The 26,667-nt window shown below is 39.6% G+C and overlaps 1 protein-coding gene across 8 annotated transcripts in view; it reads left to right on the top strand.

Moving 5' to 3' along the window:
- Nucleotides 1-26,667, top strand: part of rbm47 (RNA binding motif protein 47) — a 256,801-nt gene that overhangs the window by 188,870 nt on the left and 41,264 nt on the right. For 2 of the 8 annotated variants that reach the window (XM_072567891.1, XM_072567857.1), the window contains exon 1: nt 17,047-17,067. The exons of the other annotated variants lie outside the window; for them this stretch is intronic. In XM_072567891.1, the coding sequence (XP_072423992.1) occupies nt 17,063-17,067 (5 nt within the window). In that variant the 5' untranslated portion in view covers nt 17,047-17,062. Of the gene's footprint in view, nt 1-17,046; nt 17,068-26,667 lie in introns of those variants that run through there. 8 annotated transcript variants of the gene reach the window in all.

Here is a 26,667-nt window from a genome sequence, read left to right as displayed (position 1 = left end):
ACAGCAATGTTGATAAATTTGGCAACCAGTTCCATACTGGAAAGACTGGGCTCCAATGTAAGCAAAAACCTGTGCCAATTTGGTGCTGATATTAAACTCCAGCATCTGGAGGCACCAAGTATTTTGGTAGCTACAATTTTCTCCAGCCCAATTGGTCAAAGTCATCATGTGAGTCCCCTACAAAAGAACTGGTGTATGGCCTCCCCTCGTTGAACTGACACTTGTGCTATTCTTACCCCTGCCCTGGCAATGGCACTTCTGAGCTTCACCACGTTCTGACATGAATATACTAGATGTGTATGTGTCTGTGTGTGTATCTGAACTGGCTGCTGTGAGTATCAAATGAACTGATATTATGACTCAACAACATTGTCATAACATTATCTTGCACTGATACTATGACTCAACAACATTATCTTGCCTCCACTGCATGACCAGATTAAAGTTTTGGTTATCTAAAAGAAAAAAAGGGGTTTTTGTGAGGGGAGATGAGAAAGTACAAGTGCATTTATACATTGTCTGCAGTTTCTAAAATGGAAGAAAATATGTAATGAGGGGATGTGTAGGTTGGCTGGATTAACCATGGAAAATGCAGGGTTACAGGGATAGGGTAGGATGGTGGGTCTGTGTGGGATATTCTTCGGAGGGTCAGTGTGGACTTGATGGGATGAATGGCCGACTTCTACCCTGACAGGATTCTATGGTAAGTAGAGTGTGAAAAGGGAGATTAAGTACGAGGACAGCATAAGCTTCTCCTGCTAAAGAGAGGGAAAGGGGTCAGCAAGTGTCATATAATCTGGGTAAATTGACTGCAGTCTTTGAATATCTGGCAGAATATACGGACTGTCAGATGTGGGTGTGAAGTTTGTGACAATACTAAGTGTTTGACAGTGCATTAAATTATGTGAATGTTAGGTATAAGTCCTAACTGATATGGTGGAAGTTTTTGAGGGATGATAGTGTGGTGAATTTAAGGTCACTTTCAAAAGCTATTCCTACCAACTGTATCACCAGCTGAAGCATTTCAAATGCTTAAGCTGGTGATACAGTTGATAGGAATGGCATTTGAAAGTGACCTTGACCACTTATGAAGTAATAAAATTACATTCAGGTGCATAAGACTGCATTCCTGACAATGACCTTACCTTTCTGTTTTGCCTATCTTCATGTATCTGGATCACCTCCTGTCTCTGGGGGGTTTGGGAATTATTTCCCTTTATTTTCTCTTTTAGGTGGCATAAACGATTCATATTTAGTTTGGGAGTTATTTCAGTCACATACTTTACAACAAACAAAAAGTCTTTCGGTCTTTCCAGTAACTATCTTGTTGCCTGTACTCTCTCCAGCTCATTATTACTGTCTAAATTAAAGGAGTGCATTTCTGCTTCATGGCATCTTCTCCAGGAGTTTTATCACTACAAGTCAAAATGATTAATGGGAGAAAAAATATGAAAGTCTTAAAAAAAAAACTGTTCAACTGTCTTCTAATGAAAGCTGTGTCATTATTGGAGTGCCAAAATGTGGTACTAACAGCGGAATATGAGCATATGAAACAATTAGCCAGTTTGGAGTAATCCCAACTCAGTTTGCCTATCTTTAAAATGAGCAAGGTTTTTCAGACTCTTCCCTCTTTACGGGAACCAGATCAATCCATGTTGGTTGCTCATTTCTTGACAGACTAGTGTAATCCAGATGATTGAGCATATCTCAGTACCCATTGCTGGAAATGAGAATTCCAACAGTCCTTTTTATTATACTTTGATATCAAAACTGAGGAAAATTAGCTTGCTGGGGCTAGTTATGTGTAATTCTTATGCAATAGAGCCCACTACCTAACATAAACTTCAGTTTTTCTTCAGTTCGATCATGAGGATTATCAGTAGGATATGCTCCTAGGTTGAAGTATGGGCATAGTGGAATCAAAACCTGGCTGTCTGGGGTCTGCTCATATTTCTCATCAAAATTTATGCAGAAATATTGCTTGTAATTCAATCATCAACATGTTAACAAGGAAGGCATTTAACATTTCCCTTGAAAAACCACAGGAGAAGATATCTCCAAATCATGTCTCCCAAGGGGATCAGAGTGTCCAGAGGTTTGTTTCTTTAAAAAAAAGTTTGAAATTGATTCATTTGGATTATAGGCAGAATAATACGTTCTAAAACAGATCCTGTCTGAATTCAATGTCACTGACCCCTTCCCCCACCCAAATACATGGCTGCCATTTTGAATTTGCTCTCCTGATTGAGGTCACAGCAGCCAGCATTGTTCTCTTTACAATGTTCAGTATAAGACACAAACCATGCCACCTGATCCAAAACAAGGGTGGAGAAAAGCAGCATTAGCCAAATCTTACATTCTTTACTCTTTATTAACTCTTTCCATTGTGTTGCCACTAACTGATTATGCTTATAAAAATCCTCTTTTCCTGTTACATTTTTGTTAAATCATTGTTGCTATTCTTCCTTCACAATTTCACCGTCCATTCTAAAAAGAATTCTGCCTTGTACATATTCAAAATTGAAGTATATTTTTTAAAAATACATTTGAAGCCATTCCCACTCATGAAAGGATCAGAAATGTGAGTAATTGGTGAAAGAAGCAAAAGTGACTGGAAGAAACCTTCTTCACACATCAGGCGATTAATATCTGGAATGCACGGTCAGAGTGTGGGAGAGGCAGGTTCAACTGAAGAATGCAAGAGAGAATTAAACTATCATCTGAAAAGAATGAATGTGCAGGGTTATGGGGAAATTATGAGAGAATAGCACTGAACAAATTGCTTGCTTGGAGAGTTGATGCAAATACAATTGGCCAAATGGCCTCCTTCTGTGAAATTGAGCCAGTGCTGTTTGAGGTCTTTTAAAGTCTCTAAAGCTCAGTCTGCACACGAAGAATAGTCCACATTCTTACATTTATCAGATAATGTCCAGAATGTACAGGGTTCAACCAGTCAGCAAGACTGACAGCAGGGTGCCATCAGTACTTAATCACACCAAATCAGAAAAGTACTAAACAACAATGATTACATAGCAAATTTTAATGTTTCATTGGTGGGTATGATTGCTTCTTTTAAACTAAATATTTCTGAGCAAATACTATTCTTCAGGATTATCATGATGGCATTTAGAGTTTTTTTAATGTAAAGATTAAGTTATTTAAAATGTCTTCTTTAAATAAGGACAGTGCAAACAGGGCCCACACCACACTGCTTTTAATTGTTAGTAGCACCCATCAAGTGGTATAATCCTCTGCCTCTTATACCTGTGTAATATACCCTAACTAATGCTAAACAATAATACATGTATCTTTTTATACCCTAAGTCATTGGAACAAGTGTGACTTAAATGGTGGTTGAGGATAGAGCTGAAGGAAAAGTATATCATGTAATTTATACAATTCAACAGATTAAAACAAATTATGCCAAGAAAATTCCCACAGCAATTTCTGCTTATTGGTTTAAAAAAAAGTTAATTTTTTTTGTTTAAAAAAGGGGCAGAATACAACTTTTCTAATCTCTTTAGTCTGATTCTCCTTTTTGACAACTGTAGTTACTACCTACAGTGAGATGTTTTGAGCACAAAAAGAGCAGCAAGTGTATGAAAATAGGATTTTTAAAAAAAAGTTCATTTTAGAGGTGGAAGTTAAATTGAAAGTTCCAGTGAGTTCCATTGTCTGCTGGTGTGCTAATGCGAATGGACTGAAAGTGATTGCACATTTGCTCTTCGCTTAAAAGTCCAATCCAGTATGTTTTTGGCATGGCCTTTCCACTGGAGACCCCACTCTGTATCCTGTGGAATGGTTGAGTACATTAGTTAATCACCCATTTCCTTGGATCTGATCCTCTGAGGAATGATTACTGCCTCCAAAATATGGTCTCTAATCAAAGCTACAATTTATATCGTGCATTTTTTTTGTTCCAACCACAGCTTCTTGATTTCGTAAGGTGCTATGGGACACACCATACTCCACAGCTGCCAAAGGTCTCAACAATTATAATTAGGACTATCAATACTCTTTTTAGTTTTTTGCTAGCCATGCTGTTGGGGTTTGAATAGCTGACTCTTTTTTCCCAAGGTCCTCCCAGCTCCTTCCCACTACATTCCTTTATTGACTGTAGTGGTTCCTTCCATAGTTTCTTGAGGCTGAATCTTACTTTTTTAGGACAGCATGAGTTACATCCAGTTTTGTTGAATATTTCACCGTGAGACCGTATCTTACCAAACCAGTCTCATTAACTATCTACATCACCCTAGGGAAATCCCTTTGTCTGGTTCTAGCCCCATCTTATCACACTCCATAACTGGAAAAACTTACTACAGAACAACTCTGGAACAGACCAGCATCCTTGGTGCAGGCGCCATATTTTAAAGGCCATTGCACACCCACACAAACACACTCCGTCTGGGACTAACTACCTGGCATTTGACTCTGGCAAGCTAAGTGAAATTGGCACCCCTCTCTGCAGGCAGGGATCTGGAAATCCTGCTGGACAGGGTGGTACACAGGTGGGATGTTCTGTACCCCAGGGCCAGCAGAGAAGACCCAACACCAGGCCATGTCAGTCTGGACCAAAGTTGCGCCCCCTGTACACTTCCCCCACCCCTGGATCAGTTGTCTGGAGGAATGCCCAGCAATGTAGATAATCACTCGCTGTTATTCACCCCAACCTGCGACACCATTAACCTACACTGCCTATTTCCCTGTTCAGGTACCTCCCATCTGCACCAAAAGTACAACTGTGCATTTTCATCTCCCAGAGTACCTGCCTCACTCCAAGAGCAACACTGCCCCCCCAGTAGGGCAGGAAGAGTCATGACAGGTGGTGGACTGCCCAACTTTGATCTCCTCACCCTTATGTGAGGAGTATCCTGACTTGTGACCACCCTGATTGGCTGACTAATTGTGTCCAAGCTGCTGGACTGGTATGAGAGGGTGACTTAGTGTGCAGTTAATGCCAACTGAAGTGGTCCCACTATATTTACCTAGCAATATGCTGGTAACTCACTTTGGAGAGCCTAAAAACAAAACCTTGATGTATTTGCTTGCAATCTTCCAGGGAAGATGTCCCTCAGTGACAAGGCCCATTGCCTAATTGAGGGACACAGCAGAGAGCAAGGAATAACTTGCTGAGAGCATCTCCTTACCCTCTATACCTGTGCATCAGTGCCCCAAGGCCTCTGTGCTGCATTGGAGAAACAGGCTCTCTCACTTGCAACCAACACAAAGTGCTAAAGAGATTCAGCTAGTCGGCCAGCATTTGTGGAGTGAGAAACAGAATTAACATTTCTAATCTGATGTGACACTTCTTCAGAGTTGAAAAGGTTTGGAAAATTGTGTTTTTAAATATACTTTTGGCAGAGGAAGAGCCAGGAGAACAGATGGCGTAGAGGCCCATTGCAAAATATTGTAAATTGGTGTGAAAGAGAAATAGAGACATAAATGTTGTGCCTTGCATGTTGTTGAAACTGCACTTGTCAAGGCAAAGAGGGAGTATTTTACCACATTGCTGACTGTGCCTTGTAGATGATGGACAGGCTTCGGGGAGTCAGGAGGTAAGTGACTCACTGCAGGATTCCTAGCCTCTGACCTCCATGCACTATGATCACTATAATTATCAGGTAGCAGGATGTTTGCATACTGTATATATTATTTTGAATGGGAGCAGGTTCACTACACATTGAGTTTCCCATCTCTGATTGTGGAGTCTATCCAATAATCTAGTGCATTACGAGTGAGCAAATTGGAGAAAGGTTTACAACATCAATGTGTGGATACTTCACATGGCTGAAGTTACAGTGAGCCTTTTTCTATCATTTGTATCTACAGAGCTGTGAACTCTGTTATTAGATGTAATGGTACATTAGTTGTGGGTTTGGGCCTATTATAAGGGGTGCCTTAAAGGATATGAAAGGTATGTTTGGGAAGAAGTGCCAAATAGTGAGAGCAAATTAACTTTGCACCCATCTGACTTGTAACTTTACATCTGTCATTGGTTGCCATTGGGAGCTGATAGAAATCCAGCACAGCTAGCAGCAGGATCCAGGTCCACACGATCTTCCAAGGACAATATTGCAGCACTCAGGGCCTTGCATTCTTCAGGTTAGGTTAGGTTTGGGGTTGTTTGGAGTCTCAGTGCTAACTATTTCTACACTGGTGTTTTCCAGCATTGGAGTACAGTGTAAGGGGCTCTTGTAACTCTGTTCTGGCTTGAAGGTAGTAGTTTAATGGATATATCTGAAATTAATTTAAGTCCTGTTGTGTTCAGAAACCATACAGGATGTTAGTGCACCATATAAAAAGCAGTAGAGATTGATTGTGGCTCTTCCCTCATAATTTCCCCAACGTCTTGCATTTCCAAGTGGAGGAGGTCTCCCAGGCAAAGTAATACAGAACAGAAGCACTGCTTCTGAAGGGAGGGTAGAGGAATCAGAGGGTCGACCAACACCACTTTGGCGAACACAATTAGCCAGCTGGCACAGAAATACTAGAGGCTTGGGAACAGAGTCATTTTGCTCTGAGAACGGAGTGTGCTTCCAGCAGGATCTAAAGATGAGAGAAAGTAGTTTACAAAATAGAAAGGGGAAAAAAAAACTGCAAGATGAACAATATGTTTTACCTGAAGAAACTGTTCAACTACCTAAAATTATCTTTGTTTGATGGAAAGGGAAAGTGGGATATATTCTGTATTCTATATGTTAGGAATCATGAAGTGAGCCAATCCTTTTGCTAATTTAAAGTATGATGGCAAAACGTTGAGAGCACCTTAAATGCCTCCTTTTACTCTGATGGCTCCTGTTGACAAATAATTCATTGGTGTTCCCTGCAATGGCCGAAGAAGAAATACTTATAAATGTAATTAATCGGAGGGTTATTATTACGGATGGAATTAGAATACTTTCAGAAAAGAGAGAAAGAAATTCAAATATAATGAAATTTTTTTTTACTTTTGTTTCAAAAGTTCATGCTGTTTTATAATTAAGGGTAACTGGCTAGAGGAGTCTGAGCTATATGTAAATTTTTTTGGGGGGGAGGGGAGAAACAGATATGCATTATGTTCATCATCACGATGTCATCATGATGATGTCATGTGTATGTAACGTAATAATCCATTTGAAGGGTATTTATGTCATTATGCTCAGAAATAAATGAAAAAAGTGTCATCCAGGGCTCATTTCTAAAGATGGTGCCCTTTAAATACACCGTGAAAGTAAGACATGAAAGGGTCATATCTGATGGACTTTGTCGACTGAGGAAGCAGAATGAAAAACTTTGTCAAGGTTAATACTTTGCAATGCACCAAGTGTCTGGCTGATGTCATCAGCTTTCAATGTCTAAATTAAATCTTCGAAGGAATCCACAGGTATGGATGGAGCAAAACAAGAATATTACAATTAATCAACTCCATTTAGATATCTCATTCTTAAAGCAAGCTGACAGGTAAGCTCCATTTGTGAATGTGTATTGACCCTGGTCTTTATGAAAGCACAAAGTAAGTTGCTTTTTACTATATGTATATTGTTCTCCCAGGCCTTAAAAGGAAAGGTCTACCCAGGGTATGCTTCAGTGATTAAGAGAAATGGACCTATAAATTAGATTGTACACTCTTATTTGTCAGGCGCCTCTCCTGTGCAAAGGTTTCACTGACTGCTGTATTGCTGAAATCCTCTAAGGCATCCAGTACTGGAGTTACAATCATGCATGATGCTCATTACAATTAATGGACCTGTACTTGTCTGTTTGCCTTGCAAATGTTCGCTCATTTGTGACCTGGCTGGAGGTAGAGGAGCTGCATAAAAGAAACAGCAGTGAGCAGGGAGAAGTAGCAGAAGAGGGAGAGGGGAGGGGACTGTGCAGGATGCCTTACTCACACTCTGTCTTCACATAACAACAATATTCATACCTCAGAAACCTCTGAGTTATATGCAAGTTGCCGATACTTTCCAAGCCAATGTCGTGGTCCCTGAACTCCCTTACCAATTGTGCCACAGGGTCATTCCAGGATGCAATAAACAAAGTCAGTAGCTTGGTGCAGCTTCTGTTCAGCAGTATTGCTCTCAGAGGTCATCAACACTCTCCACTCCAGGAGAAATGTTCATATCTCCTTCACTATGGACCAAGTGAAGCAGAAGAGGAGAACAATAGTCTTTGCATGTAGTGTAGCCTTTTCCAGATTATAATAAAACCCCTATTTTACAGTGCAGGCTGTGTCAGCATGCTGATATAATGGTTCCACTGGCTGGATTGTATTGGAAGGGTATAATAATATATTCATGACAGTGTCTCCAAATTTGTTTATGGTGCATTGAGCGCTACATAATGTTGCTATTCAAAGTGACTTTACTTCCAGTACTTGGAAAGGGAGAAGTGAATGAAGAGGAAGATGAAAGAGCAGAATTAAGGTTGATCAGTAGTACCCAGCTGTCATCACTTTCAGTGAACAACTGACATAAAAACAATTTCTCCTCTCTCTGATGGATTAGCTGTTTCAGCCATCCTCACAACTACTGTCTTCTGAATTCAGGAATTGATTTCCTGAAGTCCAATCCCATATGTTTGACTAAATGAATAACATTGTACCAAATCAAGAACTGAACTTCATTCAAGTGAATTAATTCATATTAGTACAACAGCTAAATACATGAGGTTCATTCTGAGGTGTCAATAAATCAGTAGGGGAAGTTTAGATCCATTCAAAAGTCTGATCAGTCTCTTATGTTAGAGCTGATCATTCTCTGCTATAACACTACATTCTGTGGTCTGTTCTATTATCCTGATGTACTTATGTAGGATGAATGTTTTTCCAGTAGTTACAAATTAGGAGATGAAGTGTTGCTGATCTTCCTTTGAGGGCATTGTTATCGCTGAGTTTCAGCAGCTTCTGGACCTTGAGGTGTTTACAGGTAATAGCACAGGGTGGGGTGAGGGGGTTCTTTTTAAGACAATCCGAGTCACTTCCATCTGATTGCAACTCACCACCCCTCTGGCTATGTGGAAGAATAAACTGCAGAAGCTGTGTCAATACTGAACCTTAGAGATGTGGCACCAGTCTAAGCTTTCTTCACAACAATAGGAATTGGTATTGAAACTGGAAGAGATATCACTTGAGATTCCATGAGTATGAGTCCAAACACTGTGATCATGAAGAATGACCATTCACTCCATTCTTGAAAGAATGTTCTCCGTGCTCTATGTGCAGTTACAACACAATCTGAAGTTGGACTCCTCCCCTTGTACAAACTCATTGGCAGGCTTGCCAGTGCATTAAGTATGTTGGAATGTAGATCCATTCTTTAGATTATTTACTTTGATAAATGTTCAGTATTAAGACTACCATTTCAGCAGTTCATACCTAGTTTACCTGCTGTCCATATAAATACTACTGGAATACAGTTGGTGTTGTGTGTGATGTTGCCACAACTAAAGCAGGAGCAGTTGTTCAGTTGACTGGGCATTTAACTGATCGTTTGACCTCTCTTCAGCAAGCCTAGGAAGAAATCTCACTTGGTGAATGGCATGTGTGTATTTCTGCCCTTACACATGTGTACTCAGTGATACACCATTTCAGGACCTCTCTAATTATTTTAATTTCATTCAGGCTTAAAATACCTATATTTTTAGGAAGTGACAAATGGAAATTCCATGGTCCCCAACTGTGCCTCCCCAAAGTGGCCCTCCCATGCCCTATGAAAACAGTGAGCTGAATGATATTCTTCTCTATAAGAATACCACATGTGATGCACAATATGTTTTACACCTATCATAACCTTTGTACGGTTTCAGTGATTTTTAATGTGGATTTGTCCCATTGTACAATAATTTAGCAGCAACTGTGATGTATCTGACAGTCAACCAGCAGCCGTGGTTGATTAGCTGTTTCCTATATAAACCCCTGTCACCAACTGTCAGAGCCCAGCAGCTTTAGCTTATTCAGAAAAGTGAAGTGCTGTGGCTGCTGGAAATACACAACCGATCAGTCTGCTTCTGCACAGAGAGATAAAAGCATGTTTCTGGTTGATATTCTGACTAAAGTTCAAGCCCCAAACCTACTCAATTGAAATTGCTGTAAACCTGGCTGGGACCAAGATGTACGCCTGGTGTCGTCTAATTTTTTTGGAATGATTTCTGGGGAACGAAGTTCTGCTTTGCCAGGCCCTTGCTGTAAGAGAGCAAAGAGTCGATAAATCAGTAGGGAAAGTTTTTTTTTAGACTGATCAGACTTCTGAACAGATCGCTCCTATATTAGAGTTGATCTTTCTCTGCACATTCTCTACTTTACTTTAGCACTATATTCTGCGGTCTGTTCTATTATCCTGATGTACTTATGTAAGTTATGATTAGTCTGGTTATCATGCAAAACAATACTTTTCACTGTATCTCAGTGCACATGACAATAAATAAATCAATTATCGGCGTGAAGCTACAGCCAAACAATTAAGGCAAACTCAATGTTGACCATTATTCTTAAGGGATAGATTATAAAGATGAGAAGTCTTGCTACAACTAACTGTACAGGACATTGATGAGACCACATCTAGAGTACTCTGTGCAGTTTTAGTCATCTTACTTACAGAAAGATCTACTTGCACTTGCAGTTCAGAGATAATTCACTAGACTGATTCCTGGGTTGAAGAGCATGTCTTATGAAAAAATGTTGGGCAGCTTGTACCTACAGCCATTGGAGAATAAAAGATTATCTTACTGAGATATATTCTGAGAATTTGATAGAGTAAGTACTGATGTTTCCCCTCATGGGGAGTCTAGAACAAAGGGACATAGTTTCAAAATATTTAAGAGGTAGGAGGGGTATTTAAGAGATGAGGGAGAAACTTCTCTCAGAGTCACGAGTGTTTGGAATTCTCTGTCCACACCTCTTGGCCAGTCACCATTTTGCATTTTGATCATATGTCAGATACTAATAATATATATATTATCTCTTTTAATTATGTTGATTGATGGCCAGGGCACTAGAATAACCACCTTACACTTATTTGACTGGTTGAGATAGATAGAAAACGGGGCTTCAGTTTCATTCAAAAGACTCGCTCAGTGCTGCACTGAAATGTCGTCTTAGATTATGTACTGAAATCCTGCAATGGAACTTGAATTCATGACCTTCTGACGCAGCAGTGTAGGTTCAGCTCCTGAGTCCAGGCTAACTTTTGTATCCCTTGAGTGCTGCTTGGTCTACAAAAGGTATTAAATGTGGAAATAATGTTGAAAAGTAAAAAGTGAACCAGGTTACATTGAAACAAACAAAGAAAGAAACAACAGAGTACTCCCTCGCTCCTCTCCCAAATTCAAGCACTATTGTTTCAACAAACGCAACATCGATCTGACCTTCAGGGACACGAGAAATTAACTTCCAAAGACAAATAGCCAGTACATACTAGGAATAATCAGTCAGCTGACAGAGCATCATTTTCCTCCAATATTAGATCTTCGTGATCCAATGACTGAAGGAATAGTTTTGTTCACTACTGGTAGCTCACTTGCACTTGGAGTTGAATGGAGTGGTTTCATAAGCGCTAGTGTATTGAATGTCTCTCCCAGAACTATATAGAACCCACCTACACCCCGGCAGTGGAGGGAGTAGGAAGTGAGCATAAAATTGGTGCCATGATGGTGCCACCTTGCTTGTCACATACCGCACCACTTCTGTGGTTTTACCGACAGTGAGTGAAGAATCAGAGCTCCCTCACTAAAGGGACAATTTGATCTCCCCAAATGGCCAGTTAACGACAACAAAGACTTTGGTACAACATTACTCACAAGCAGCAAGTACCAGGCTACAAGCCAGGCTACTGGGTAAATTCTGACTGCCTTGTTGCTGGTGGGAAAGTGGGCAGGGTGAGGTAACCTTAAGTGTGTTTGTGTTTTTCCTCCTCTTGCCCTGATGTACTCAGATACCCACATCCTTTACTCAGGCCTGCCAGCCTGACACTGAGAACCATAGACTTAACTTGATATCAGGGTCCATGCTAAAACTAATTTGGGGAATTGCCTGTAATCCCAGCAGTAGTAAAATCAATGTTTCGGGCAAAAGCCCTTCATCAGGAATTCCTGATGAAGAGCTTTTGCCTGAAACATTGATTTTACTGCTCCTCAGATGCTGCCTGAACTGCTGTGCTTTTCCAGCACCACTAATCCAGAATCTGGTTTCCAGCATCTGCAGTCATTGTTTTTACCCTGTAATTCCAGCAGTGACCACTGTTCCTGATTGCGTAACACAGCCACAAAGAGGCATGCTTACTCTTGACTTTCCAGTGACACTGTATTATTGATGACAGGCTATTTAGAAGAGTTACAAGATCAAAGGGACATCGCCTTATGAAAAAACATTTAGTGGTTCCTTCTATATAACAAGACAGAGAACTGTATTTTTTCCTTGACAGTATCTTGTGCAAGCAACTTTATTTGAATGTCAATGCATGTTCTTTGTTTTTGAACAGAGAAAGGGGTTAGCAACTATCGTTGATAAGGGCAAAGACACATTTCACAGTCCTGCTGGCTGAGAAGAGGGTATTAGTAGTTGAGAATTTGCAGTGTCTAATGTACTGTATCATTCGAATTCCCAATCCATCTAAACCATTTCAAGCTGATGTGGAAAATGAGAGGCGTGGGCTCAGGCTACACATGAATATCAGGTCCCAGTGCAATATCTATGTACAAATGGGTGGTATGTGGGTTATACCAGATGCAGAGCTGGTAGTCTGTGGTATTTTTTGGGAAATAGCACAGACAACTTTTCCAAATTATTTTTGTAAAGCAAGGAGTATGAATGAATCTTTATTGTCCACTCACAACCCATCTTTAAACCTTCACTTTTAGACATACTTTGAGAGGAATACTGATTCAACACTCACATAACTCAGGCCTGCTCATTAGGGATATGGGTAGGTGGCTAAACACTGGTATACTTTTGTATACAGCAGGTTCACTACACATATCCTATATAGTGTGTAGCTTATTACTATGGTTAGAATTCATTTATTATGGTAAGACAAAGCTGTAGGCCAAGGGCTGGAAAATGCACTTAGAATAGTTAGGTGACCAAATAGACCAAAGAGCCCTTTTCTGTACTGTAGATCTTTATGATTCTATAACAAACTTATATAAATGTTAATCACATAGGAGAGAAGATGGCCATTGTGCTGTGTTGAATTGTTGAATGAGCTATCTAATTACTTGCACTCACACACCCACTCTCCAGTGTTATAAGCTGATATTGCGACTGTCAGAGGGTTTATCTATTTTACAATTTGGAAGAGATCAGAAGTCACACAACACCAGGTTATAGTCCAACAGGTTTACTGGAACTCACAAGCTTTCAAATAGACCTGTTAGACTATAACCTGGTGTCATGTGACTTCTGACCTTTTCCCACCCCAATTCAACACAGACATCTCCACATCACAGTTTGGTAGGATAGGAATAAAGGAGAATTAAGTGGCATAGCTTTGTCTGTAAAGGATGAGATCAGTACAGTAGTGCGAAATGATCTTGGTTCAGAAGATCAGAATGTAGCATCTGTTTGGGTGGAGATAAGAAATAGCAAGAAAACCTATCTGCTTTCCACTTAGAGTAATCAATTAACAAAGTGTTTTAGAATTTGGTATTTTGTAAGAAGAAGGATAATAAAGGATACTGTAGGGTTGGGTGATTTTAACAGTGGGATTTCACATATTTAGTTTGATAGTGAGAAACTGCATCTGAGATCAGTGTCCTAAACTTAAATAAAACAAGTTATGAAGAAAGAGTTGGCTAAAATTATCTATAAAAATAAGTTGAAAGGCAAAATGGCACAAAAGTAATAGACATCTAAGGACATATTTCCTCTTAAGTAAGATATATTCCATTGAAAACAAAAGAGAAGGCTACACCATCCATGGATTACTGAGGAAATTAAAGATTATATCAGATTGAAAGAGAAGATCAACAATATTGTGAAGGATGGTGTTACCTTGTTTGGCACATTTGGTATGATAGGAAGCTAAATATTACTGAGGTGAGTTGTGGTGTTTAATAAGGCATTTAATGAGATGTAATGCCCCTTCATTAGCAAGTCGTTGCTGCCTAGCAAGAAACTTGCTTCACCACTTAGCAAAAGCATACAAAATGCAGCAAGATGCTTCTGATGTCAAGATACACCTCGTCAGACTTCTCATCTGATTCTGCCCCACATCATACCATAACACACATTGATTAGACTCTTATAAGATTCTACTCAGAGTTTGCAAAATAACAAAGGTAAAACAAGTGAATGGGCACCAATTTGACAAATGTTTTAAAATGAGAGGTTGCCCACTTTGGTGGGAAGAATAGAAAAGTACAATATAATTTAAATGAAGAGAAACTTTTGAATTTTGATATACAAAGTAATCTAGATATCCTTGTACATAAAACACAAAATGTTAATGTGCTAATGCAACAAGTAATTAGGAAGAAAAATGAAATGGTTGCCTTCATTGCAGGCATAATGAATATAAAAATAAGAAAATCTTGCTATTACTATACAGGCATTGGTAAGAGAGCACTGAGAGTGCTGCATGCAGTTTGTGTTCCTCAGGAGGGATCCACTTAACGTTGGATACAGCTCTGGGGAATTTCAGTAGGCTGAATACTGGTATTATCTTAAGAAAATTAGTTGAACAGGTTTAGGCCTATTCTGAGGAAGGGTCACTCAACCCAAAACATTAACTCTGATTTCTATTCACAGATGCTGCCAGACCTGCTGAGTTTTTCCAGCAATTTCTGTTTTTGTTAGGCCTGTACTTATTGAAGTTTAAAAGAATAAGAGGTGACATTATTGAAGCATATAAAGATTCTCAAGGGCATAGCAAGGTAGATTGTGAGACAATGTTTATCCTTGTTGGGAAATCTAGAACTAGGGTGCACAGTTTCAGAATAAGAATGCCCTGAGGGTTGTTGATCTTTGGTATTTCTCTTTGGCCTTGGAAGTAGGGAAGTTTTGCTGAAAATATACAAGGCACTGGTCAGACTACAGCTGGAATACTGTGAACAGTTTTGGTTCCCTTATCTAAGCAAAGATATACCGATATTGGAGGCAGTGCAGAGGAGATGATCCCAGACTGTTTCATGAGGAGAGGTTTGGGCCTGTACTTATTGAAACCTGCAAGGTTCGTAGGGAGGCATGGAAATGTTGGGAGACTTTAGGATCACAGGGCACTCTCTCAGATTAAGGGTTCACACATTTAAGACAGATGAGGAGGAATTCTTTTCTTTCAGAAGGTTCTATAAAATTCTTTACCACAGATAGCTGTTGAAGCTGAGTCAATAGTATATTCAATGCTGAGATAGATTTTTAATCACTGAGGGAATCAAGGGTTGGGGGAATAGGCAGGAGAGTGGAGTTGAGGTGTACATGATTGAGAAGCTGGATAGAAAGCAGCTGCTCCCCTTATTTGAAGGGTCAAGAACAAGGGAGCACACTTTTTAAAGTGAAAGGCAAGAGGTTTTGAGGAAAAATGTTTTCACCCAGAGGGTGGTGGAGTTCTGGAATCCACTGACTGGGAGGATAGTTGCGGTGGTAACCACACAGCCGTCACAAAGTACTTGGAAGAATGCTTGAACAGTCACATGGGCCTAGGCTGGGAAAGTGGGACGAATGTAGGTAGAGTATTTTTGATGGTACAGACTTGATGTGCTGAAGGGCCTGTTCTGTCGTGTACAATTCTATCAGATCAATGATAATCTCATTGAATGACAGAGCAGACTCAATGGACTGATTGTTCTACTTCTGTTCCTATGTCTGGCCGGATCATTAAATATATTCAAGATTTTTGATCTGTAAGGAAGTCAAGAGGTTATGGAGAATAACAGGAAAGTAGCCAATGGTGTTGAAAGCTGGAGCAGGTTCAAGGGGATGAATGGCTAACTCCCTGCTCGTGTATGTTATGTTCATATGTTCTAATGTATTTGTTTCAAATTAAATTAAGTGAAACCTGAGTACTGTACCATAGCTAATTTCTATTTCTTAAAAAGTGCAATCAGAGCTCTCCTAAAGTGGATTAAGTAACAACCTAGTTTATATGCACCATTTTTGTTTTAAGAGAATATAGTTTTCTAGCTTTTATTGGAGCCGGTTGAACTATGGGAACATTGTTACTTGTATCCCAAGCAAAGTATGTCGGTATATCTCGGGCCTGTTCTTCGGCTCTTGGCTGCCTAAAAAGGTGTGCTGTTTGCTTTGCCCAAGTGTTCCCACATACTGCTTTACCGTCACTATGTACAAACTGTTTTTAACAAAATGAATCATTCTTTTGCCATCCCTACCCTCTATTGAATTCAGTTTATAAATGAGTACAGTTCGTTTTTAACTAATTCTTATTAGTGAAATGAAAAAACACACAGATAACCCCATTGATTTACCACAAGAATGTTTCATTGTAGCATTTTAATTTATCAAGTTGAAGCTACACAGGAGTTGTGCTCAGTTCCACAACAGAACACACTGGCACAAAATAGAGATAGGAAAGAAAATTGTAATGAATGTAGAATGTAAGCAAAAAATGGTTTAAAGAATCATACATATCTATCTTTTAAAGTTCCTTATTGGATTCTTTCCAATGTATGTTTGCACTGTGTATAAGGGTGAGGCTGTTTACATATGAATAATTTCCTTGTTGATGCCTTCACAAAATGTTTTTTTTTAAATGCTACCTTTTGTGAAAATGTTGAATCTTCATCCCCCTTTTTCATTTCTCAAGGGTTTGACTTGATGTTTCTGAAGTCCATTAGTTACACACTTGGGTTACTATCAATTTTCAGACTGATTATCTATTTACAGCAACAGGTAGTTTAAATCCAACCCCACCCACCAACCTTATTTTCCCAATGGCCCTCAGCAAATTACTTCACAGGAATTTAAACAACTGGGAATTGTTGACCAATGAAGAGGCATAAGTACAGTATAATAGAGTTGCACAATTCTTGCGATCTGGAGGAAAGGTTGTTCTTTGGCTGAGATATCTGTGCTAAACCCAGTTGTCAAAACCCAGCTTTCTTTTTCGCAACTGCAGAATATAACATTATAAGACAAATGAGGTAGGAGGCCATAGTGTTAATTTTCTTTATAGTAAGCATTTGTCTTCAATGTCATTTTGTTCTGAGTATAATAGTAAATGAAATAATGAGTTTACTTTCAATGAAGAACTTTCTTATTAATCTATATCTTCTATATCAATAATAATTTCAAGTATACAGTTTCTATCTATCCACGATGAAAATAGCTGGAAGGTTTGTCCTCTGATTTGTTATTTGTTCAGTTTGCCACAGTTAAGAATTCATAACAATTTTAAAAGGGGCTGTTTTTCATAATATAAATACAGCAGATTAATGAGTGAAGTGAGTTCAATATATTGCTTCAGGATAAACGGCAGGTGAGAATGAAGATGCAGGTTTCTGGTTATGCAAGCATTGGATAAACAAGGGTTATAATGTGATACTACACCACAGTTCTTTTTGAGCTCCGTGTCAGTGTTGAAAAGTAAAGATCTAACTGGCAAATCAGTACAGTTTGATTCAAATTTATGTAATGATTTAATCATGTTTTCAAATTTGAGTTTGAGCATATGCAGTCTTACAGCGAAATAGAATTATTTGAGTTGTGTTTACTGTGGATGTTATACCTTTTTTCTGTTTTTATAATATTCTGGAGTAATATCATTTAGAATCATTGAATGCACATTTATTCAATGTAATTGCAAAGTAAACTTCATTTTTGATATATACTTATGGGAAGTTGCTTCTCTTTTATGAGAATGAACGGGGGTTAATATATTTGCTTCTAAAGTCAGATCCTTTATACCATTTGGTTCATTTTTTTTTCTTTAAATTATTAACTCCACAAAGATGTCAAAGTGCAGTTGTACCCAGCAGTAAACTCGATTGACTGACTAATTCCTCATCTGCTTCTGAAGTTCCAAAAGGTTAGGCCTGTTCCAAAGATCAGGAGTCAGGCCCAAGTTGTTTCATCATACAGTTTTATAATGCAGATATAACAGAATTTTTAGATATTACATTTGTGTGATTTTCTGCAGATTGGCAAATTCAGGCAATAGAAGGCTGTGATTAGTACAAGTCAGTCAGTGGTACCACTAGTTAATCAGTAACCCAATGTTGCTTCAGGTTTCCTTGGTGCAAAGTACTCATTAGAGTAAGGTCAACTGTCAACTGACAATAGTTACTAGCATTTATAGTTGTGTGACAACTAACTGAAAAGCTTAATAATTCATTAATGTTGTCACAGTGTAATTGTAAATTTATCACACAAACTTCAAAAAAATGTTTGTAGTATGCAAAAATAAATTTATGTATTCTTAAGGAGAAAGTGTAGTCCCTACTAAGTTTGGTTAGCAACATTTTGAGATCTCAGCAGGAAAACAATTTGCTAATGTCTGGAAAAAGTTACTTGAAACACTTTTCATTTTTTAAAGAGATAATATTTAATTTTCTTGCAATTAGTGTTTTAATTTCTCCAACTTGTTGACTAATTTCCTAAATTCCAAATTGTGTAGAAAATGACAACTGAAAGAAATCCAAGAATAAAAGTGAAATAAAATCCAAAGATGTAATTTTCAGGTTCAACACCGTTAGATATTATCAACATTAATCACAGCATACAGATATAATCCTCTACCCACTTTAAATAGAATCAAAGAATCGCAGGGCGCAGGAAGAGGCTATTTGACCTATTGTGATCACGTTGACTCTCGAATAAGCTGTTCAACTAGTCCCATATCTTTACTCCTTTCCTTACAGGTTGCATTTTTATTTATCACTTATTTATTCAATTTCACATTACAAGTTTCAAATCCATATACTTCCTCCATCCTTTCAGGTATTGTAGTGCATTCCAGATTAAAACAACCTACTATGTAAACAAAGCTTCTGCGCTCTCAATGGTTCTCTTTCCAACTAAGTGTGTTTCTTTTAGGTCTCATAGCCTTTCCTGATTTTGAACACCTCTTAGACATTTTGCATTCACAAACCAGCTCCTTTAGTCTCGCTACATAAAAGAAGCCCTTCAGCCGCTGTACCAGCATCCTCCGTGCCCTCCTTTATAGCCTGAACATCTTTCCTAAGGTGTGCTTTCCAGAATTGGACGGAATATATCATTAGAGTTGTAAAGCAACTGTGCATTGGACCTACCTCTACAATTCTTCGAGGATCTATCATTGGATCCCTCGTTGACATCATACATGACATCATGGGGCCAGATTTTCCTCTTTGAGGCGAGAATCGGGACTCCGGAAATTTCCTGCCCATTGTATTCTCACCCCTCCACGCTGGGTTAGGTTGGAGTGGAGTAGCCACCTCCCAAAGCAAGTGGAAACAAGAATGTAAAACGGTGAATGACAAGGCCACTAGGCTAAAAGGGCAGCTCCATTCATGGGACATTGGCCCATCTTTGGATCTATGTTTGAGATCCCTTACTCATCCCTCAAAACATAACTCACTCACCTCTCACTCCCATCTCAGTGCCCATTTCCTCTCATTCTGACTGCCTCTATTATCATTCACACCATGCTCCCTTGTCCCCATGCATTTCCATATACTCCTTACGCTGCATCCGCTGCACCCGATGTGGCCTCCTCTATATTGGGGAGCCAGGCCGCCTACTTGCGGAACGTTTCAGAGAACACCTCTGGGACACCCGGACCAACCAACCCAACCACCCCGTAGCCCAACACTTCAACTCCCCCTCCCACTCCACCAAGTACGTGCAGGTCCTTGGACTCCTCCATCGCCAGACCATGGCAACACGACGGTTGGAGGAAGAGCGCCTCATCTTCCGCCCGGGAAACCTCCAACCACAAGGGATGAACTCAGATTTCTCCAGTTTCCTCATTTCCCCTCCCCTCACCTTGTCTCGGTCAAATCCCTCGAACTCAGCACCGCCTTCCTAACCTGCAATCTTCTTCCTGACCTCTCCGCCTCCACCCCACTCCGGCCTATCACCCTCACCTTGACCTCCCTCCACCTATCGCATTCCCAACGCCCCTCCCCCAAGTCCCTCCTCCCTACCTTTTATCTTAGCCTGTTGGACACACTTTCTTCATTCCTGAAGAAGGGCTGATGCCCGAAACGTTGATTCTCCTGTTCCTTGGATGCTGCCTGACCTGCTGTGCTTTTCCAGCAACACATTTTCAGCATATACTCCTTACCCCCATATTACCTCCATATCCTCCCCATACCATAAATATGCCTTCCATATCCAACCAATCTCCCTACAGCCCTTCACCAGGTGCCTGAGTACCCATTACTCATAGCACTCTTCAGCCCTATAATAACATTCAGACATTGTTGAGATGCTCATTAAATTGTCAAGATAAACACCAATTCAAAAACTATGTTTAAAAAATACAATCCTCTTAATGGCCATAAAACTGTCAAGATAGATAAACTCACAAAGACCATTTGACCATTGTGTGAATAACCCCTGCTGAGCTGATTTGGTACTTGGCAGGTTTGAATACAGGTCAGGGATCTCTTTAAACCCAACATAACTGGGAGGACTGCGACTAGCAATGGACAGTTCCAATGTTATTCCCAGAAAACTCAGCCCAAAAAGTGTCAAGTTCAGTGTTGGCCGACTCTTCTTGTTCTGCCTGTCTACCATCTACTGCCTCTGTATTGTCAGCCTGCGAGGCTTACATTCATTCCTGAGTATGTTGCAAGTTCCATCTGTAATTATTTGAAAAAATTGAACTTTTTCATTGATCTTTGGTCAGTTGTCTCTGATTCCAGAACTTTCCCTGGTCGCTGCTTTAGACTGGACCAGATGACTTGGAATAGTTGGCTGCCTATTTGACCCTGATCTGGGCTTAAGACCAAATGTTCCTTTCATCAAAAAGACCTACCTCTATGATACTGATCATCTTTACCTCTGCATCAACCTGTCAGCTCATCCATGCATTTTTGCATTTCTAGATTTGAGTATTCTAATGTTGTCCAGTCTGACTTTCCATTCTTCAGCCAAACATTGCTGACCATATCCGAATGTGCACTGAGATCTTTATATCCATCATGCCTGTGCTTGCTTTCCTGTGTTTTTCCACAAATAAGAATTATTCCTGTGATCAACCTCTCTGTGTTGGCAAAACAAAAGAACTGATCATTGACTTCAGAAAGAAAGGAGGAGGACACACCCCCATCTATATCAATGGAGTGGAGATTGAGAGGGTTGACAGCGACAACCTCCTAGCAGTGACAATTACCAACTTCCCACGTAGATGCAACCATCAAGAAGGCACAACAATGCCCCTTCTTTGTCAGGTTGCTTAGGAAATTTGACATGTCCATAAGGACCTTCACCAACTTCTACAGATGCACCATAGAATGGATACTATCCAGGTGTAAAATAGCCTGGTACAGCAACTGCTCTGCCCAGGATCGTATGGAACTACAGAAGGTTGTCCAGCCCAGACCATCATGGAAGCCAACCTTCCATCCATGGACTCCAAACACACTTCTTACTGCCTCAGGAAGGCTGCCAACATAATCAAAGACCCCTTCCACCCTGGTAATGCTCTCATACAAACTCTTCTATCATGCAGAAGATACAGAAGCTTGAACATGCACCAACAGGTTCAAGAACAGCTTCTTCCCTGCCATTATTAGACTTATGAATGGATGTCTCAAATGATGCTGATCTTGCTTTGCACACCTCCTGTACAATTGTAACCTTATATGTCTCACTCTAAGCATCCAATATCTGTATGTCCTTGTTTGCTATGATCTGCCTGTACTGTTTGCAAACAAAGCTTTTCATCTACTTAGGTACACGTGACTACAATAAGAACAAAGAGAACAAAGAAAATGTACAGCCCAGGAACAGGCCCTTCAACCCTCCAAGCCTGAGCCAATCCAAATGTACTGTCTAAACCTGTCGGTCAATTCCTAAGCATCTGTATCCCTCTGCTCCCCACCTACTCCTGCATCTGTCCAGACGCATCTTAAATGAATCTACCATGCCTGTCTCTACCACCTCTGCTGGCAACGTGTTCCAAATACCCACCACCCTCTGTGTGAAGTACTTACTGCATGTATCCTTCTTAAATTTTCCACCTCTCATTTTGAAAGCATGGCCTCTCGTTATGGAATCCTTCATCCTGGGAAAAAGCTTGTCTCTATCCACCCTGTCTATACACTTCATGATTTTGTAAACCTCAATCAGGTCCCTCCCCCACCCCGCAATCTCCTTTTTTTTTTCTAGTGAAAATAAACCTAACCTACTCAACCTCTCTTCATAGCTAGCATCTTCCATACCAGGCAACATCCTCGTAAACCTTCTCTGCACCCTCTCCAAAGCATCCACATACATTTGGTAATGTGGCGCCCAGAACTGTACACAGTATTCTAAATGCAGCCGAACTAATGTCTTATACATTTTAACATGACTTACCAGCTCTTATACTCAATACCCCGTCCAATGAAGGCAAGCAAACTATATGCCTTAATGACCACTCTATCCACCTGCGCAGCAACTTTCAGGGTACAATTGGCCTGCATTCCCAGATCTCTCTGCCCATTAACTTTTCCAAAGGCTCTTCCATTTGTTGTATAATTCGCTTTAGAATTAGACTTGCCTAAATGCATCACCTCACATTTATCTGCCATCTGCCACTTTTCCACCCAACTGTCCAGTCTATGTATATTCTCCTGTAGTCTCTGACAGTCCCTTATGCTAACTTGGATCTTACCCTTCCACATTTTTATAACATCCTCCAGGGATACCACGAGAACTTTACATTCCTCAAAAACAGGTTTCTTGCATGTCCTCCACCCTTTCACCTCCCCCACCAGTGACTGCTATATATTCAGGATTGAATCTGCCTTTCTATCACCATTTAATTCTCTAATACACTGATTAAAATCTACCCATTTTCCCAAGGTTTAATTACATTTCCTAATCTCTCCTTTGGCTCTGTCACTTTTTATCCAATTATATTTCTGAGATGAACCTTTCCCATACTAAAGACACTAAACACCAGTTGACGTTAAATTGACCTTTAGCACCAATTGCATTGTATTTTACACCCATACAACACATATACTTTAACGTATATGAAGTAATTGGCAAAAGATGCAAAAACGTGATCTGGGTAAAAGCTCTTTCATGCAGTGAGCAGTTTGGATCCGGAATGAGAATACGGTGGAGGCAGGTTCAATTGAGGCTTCCAACAGAGTTAATCTGATCTTTGAAAAAGAGCAATGTTCAGGGTTGCAGGGAGAAGGTGGGATCTCATTTCGGTAACCAGCACAAGTACGATGGTCTGAAATGCCTCCTGTGCTTTTTAACTTGGTGATATTGAGGGAGTCATGAGTACAATACATTTCTTGGCCTCCTCTGGAAAGTGAGTTTGACTGTCATGTTGGCCTTGTGAAACTGTGATGAAATTGCATCATTGCATCTTGATCATTTTTCACTTTTGACAAATATCACGGTAGCTTATTTCACATTGCATATAGAATAGTTTCTAATGGACTGTATGTCAGTGTCAAAACCTTTGCTCTCACTGTCCACATTCCAGAGACAGCTGCAGTTCTAAAGTCAGACCAAATTATTGCTTTGGTGTAATTTTAACTCGTGCTGAAATTATTGATGTTGAGATATTGGGGCATTTAACTTTCTCTCTTACAGACACACTTTTGCATCACTGAGCGATGACATTGTAGTAATGGAATCCATCAGACACCATTTTTACCCTTTTCTCATCAAGCTGTTCAGAGATGTTATTACATACCTCCAGAGCAGGGTGGGACTTGAACTCTGGTTTTCTGCCCCAGAGGTAGGGACATTACCACAGCACTGCAAGTGCCTCACTCATTATTATCTAACTTTTGAGTCAGATTATGAACAGGTGCCAGTCAACCACAACAGCAGAGAATCATAAAGCAGGGAAATAGAGACTATGGTCCAACTCCTCCATAACAACCAAGTATCCCAAACTAAACTAGTCCTATTTCCCTGTGTTTGACCCATGTCGTTCTAAACCTTTCCTATTCCTATACCTGTCCAAATGTCTTTTAAATGTTGTAACTGTACCTGCATCTATTACTCCCTCTGGCAGCTCATGCCACTTACAAAACACCCTCTGTATGAAAATGTTAGCCCTGAGGTCCCTTTTAAATTTTTCCCCTCTCACCTTAAACCTATGCCCTTTAGTTTTGATGTCCACTATCCTGGGGGAAAGACTTTTACAATTCACCTTATCTACTCCCTTATGATTTTACAAACATTCAATTGGTCACTTTGGTGTTTTCCTGGTAGTGGAGAAAAAAAATAAGCACTAAATCCCACTGGGAGCTCGTGGTGCAGTTATAACACCCCTACCTCTAAACTAGGTGATCTGGGTTTAAGTCCCACTTAATCCAGAGGTATGTCATAGCATCTCTTAATAGGTCAGTTTGAAAATGTTTACTTGCTTCCTCTGGTCAAAGCCCTATTTACAAACATTTAGAATAAAAACTCTCAATGCATGTATTTGAGTATTCCAATGTTGTTAACGCAAGAATTTTGTAAAATGAAATTTGTACAATACAAGAATTTGTTCATGTTTTGTTCAATATGTTTGCTTTCTAACTGATTTATACCCTTACAAGACAAATGGTGGTACTTATGCAATTGGTAATGGTAACTCTTAGAATATGAAGCATTGAGAATGGTTAATGACCAATCCTTGGACAATCTTAAACATAAGCTAGGAATTAAGTATATTTTTGAGTTTACTAAGGTGGCAAATATATTTAGTAACTAATCCATCACCATCTCAGTGTTTCTGTCAGAATTGACATGTGCTGCATTTTCTGTGGTGCTGTGACATTAAGGAGACCTCATAAGGTCAGTGTAGAGATTATACACTGGAACTCATTTGAATATATAGTATATTTGACATTCATATGAACTTTATGATCTTGAATCCTAATGCAAACATTATTTCCTCAAATTGAGAGAAGTCTAGTTCAATGGTGAGAAAGTAGGAGCTACTCATCACGAAACCTTCATGACCTAAGTACTTATGTACAGCAGTTGCCCTTTGGGCATTTTTAAATGATTACTGAATTCCTGCATTACCTACTTGCATTACAAATATATTAACATGGGGGGAAAAGCTTTCTAATTTTGTAATTTTTTTTCCAACTATCTTAAAAGATATTGTTTTTTTTTGCTTGGGGCCTTGAGTATCTCAATTATTCACAAATGAACTTTGACTCTGTTTTCACCTGGTGCCAATACATATATTTCCAGGATGTGGTTTTGTAGAGCGACGAGGAGTAAGAACTACAGGGGATTTTTCTAAACCAGGCACCAAACTGAATTGTATCTCTTAATTAAGCTCAAATTAGCACCAACTGACAGTACAGATAAGAATCACATTTGGGATTTTCTCATCCTAGATGCCTTGGTTATTCATTTGATAAACCTGATGAACAAACAAGGGTGCCTACAAAGCATAATAAATAATGCATAGCTCTTGGGAGATCCATACCAGCAGATTCCTAACAATATCTTCCAATATTTATCTTCGAACAATGGTTCCTCTTGAGAGAAAGATGAGAATTAGGGACACTGTTTAAAGATAAGGGTTCTCCCATGTAAGGTGGAGAAAATTTATTTCTCTCCAGTGGTCACTAGGTAATGTAGTTCTCTTAACCAAAGGGCGTTAGAGGCCGCAATATTGAATATTTTTAAGAACTGAGTTGGTTAAATGCTTGACTGACAAGGGAGACAAAGGGTATTCAGGATAGACATGAAAGTTGAGGTCACAAATCAAATCAGCCATGATCTTATCAGATGACAGAGCAGAGTTGAAGGGCTGAATGGTCTACACCATGTGTATGTTTGCATATTATGTATTGAGGAAATACAAAAATGTGTAGAAATTGTGGAGTACATCCAAAATCATGGCACACTGTACTACATTTTAGATGGCAGTCACTGTGGAAAATCAACTACATGTTGGTCTCTGAAATCTTGCCAACTTTTTGACAGTTTCTGGAAACCTGTGAGTAAGAGTCAGAGTTATAGTTATGCAGCATGGAAACAGACGCTTCAGTTCATCTCCTCTGCAACAGCCACACATCCCAATCTGACCTAGTCCCGTTTTCCAGCATTTGCCTATATCCTCTAAACGCTTTCTATTCATATATTTGTCCAGCTGCCTCTTGAATGTTTAATTGTACCCACCTCCACCACTCTCTGGCAGCTCATTCCATACACTCACCACCCTCTGAAAATGTTACCCCTCACGTCCTTTTTAAATCTTTCTCTCTCACTATAAATCTATGCCTTGTAGTTTTGGACTCCCCCACCCTAGAAAAAAAACCTTGGCTATTCATCCTTTCCATGTCCCTCATGGCTTTACTGACCTCTAATGTCACTGTAATCTTAAGCCTAGAAAACTATGTTAATATTCTCCTAGATTCTTCGCATTGTGAGTTTGACTCCCTATTTTTTAAAGGACTAAGTTATAGGTTTTTTGCAATGTTTTGAAATATTAGGTTTTTGTTTTGTGACCTTTTGATCTACCATCTGCTCTAAAGTGTTGATATGCTTTGTGGAATCTGTATGTTTCAGTTGTAAAAAGTAATCACTTTTTTGATGTCTCTCTAAATGATAGCTGAAAATAAATTCTGGCC

This window comes from Chiloscyllium punctatum, chromosome 1, assembly GCF_047496795.1.
Source record: "Chiloscyllium punctatum isolate Juve2018m chromosome 1, sChiPun1.3, whole genome shotgun sequence".
NCBI classification, from domain to species: Eukaryota; Metazoa; Chordata; class Chondrichthyes; order Orectolobiformes; family Hemiscylliidae; genus Chiloscyllium; species Chiloscyllium punctatum.
This window is presented reverse-complemented; position numbering and strand designations above follow the sequence as displayed.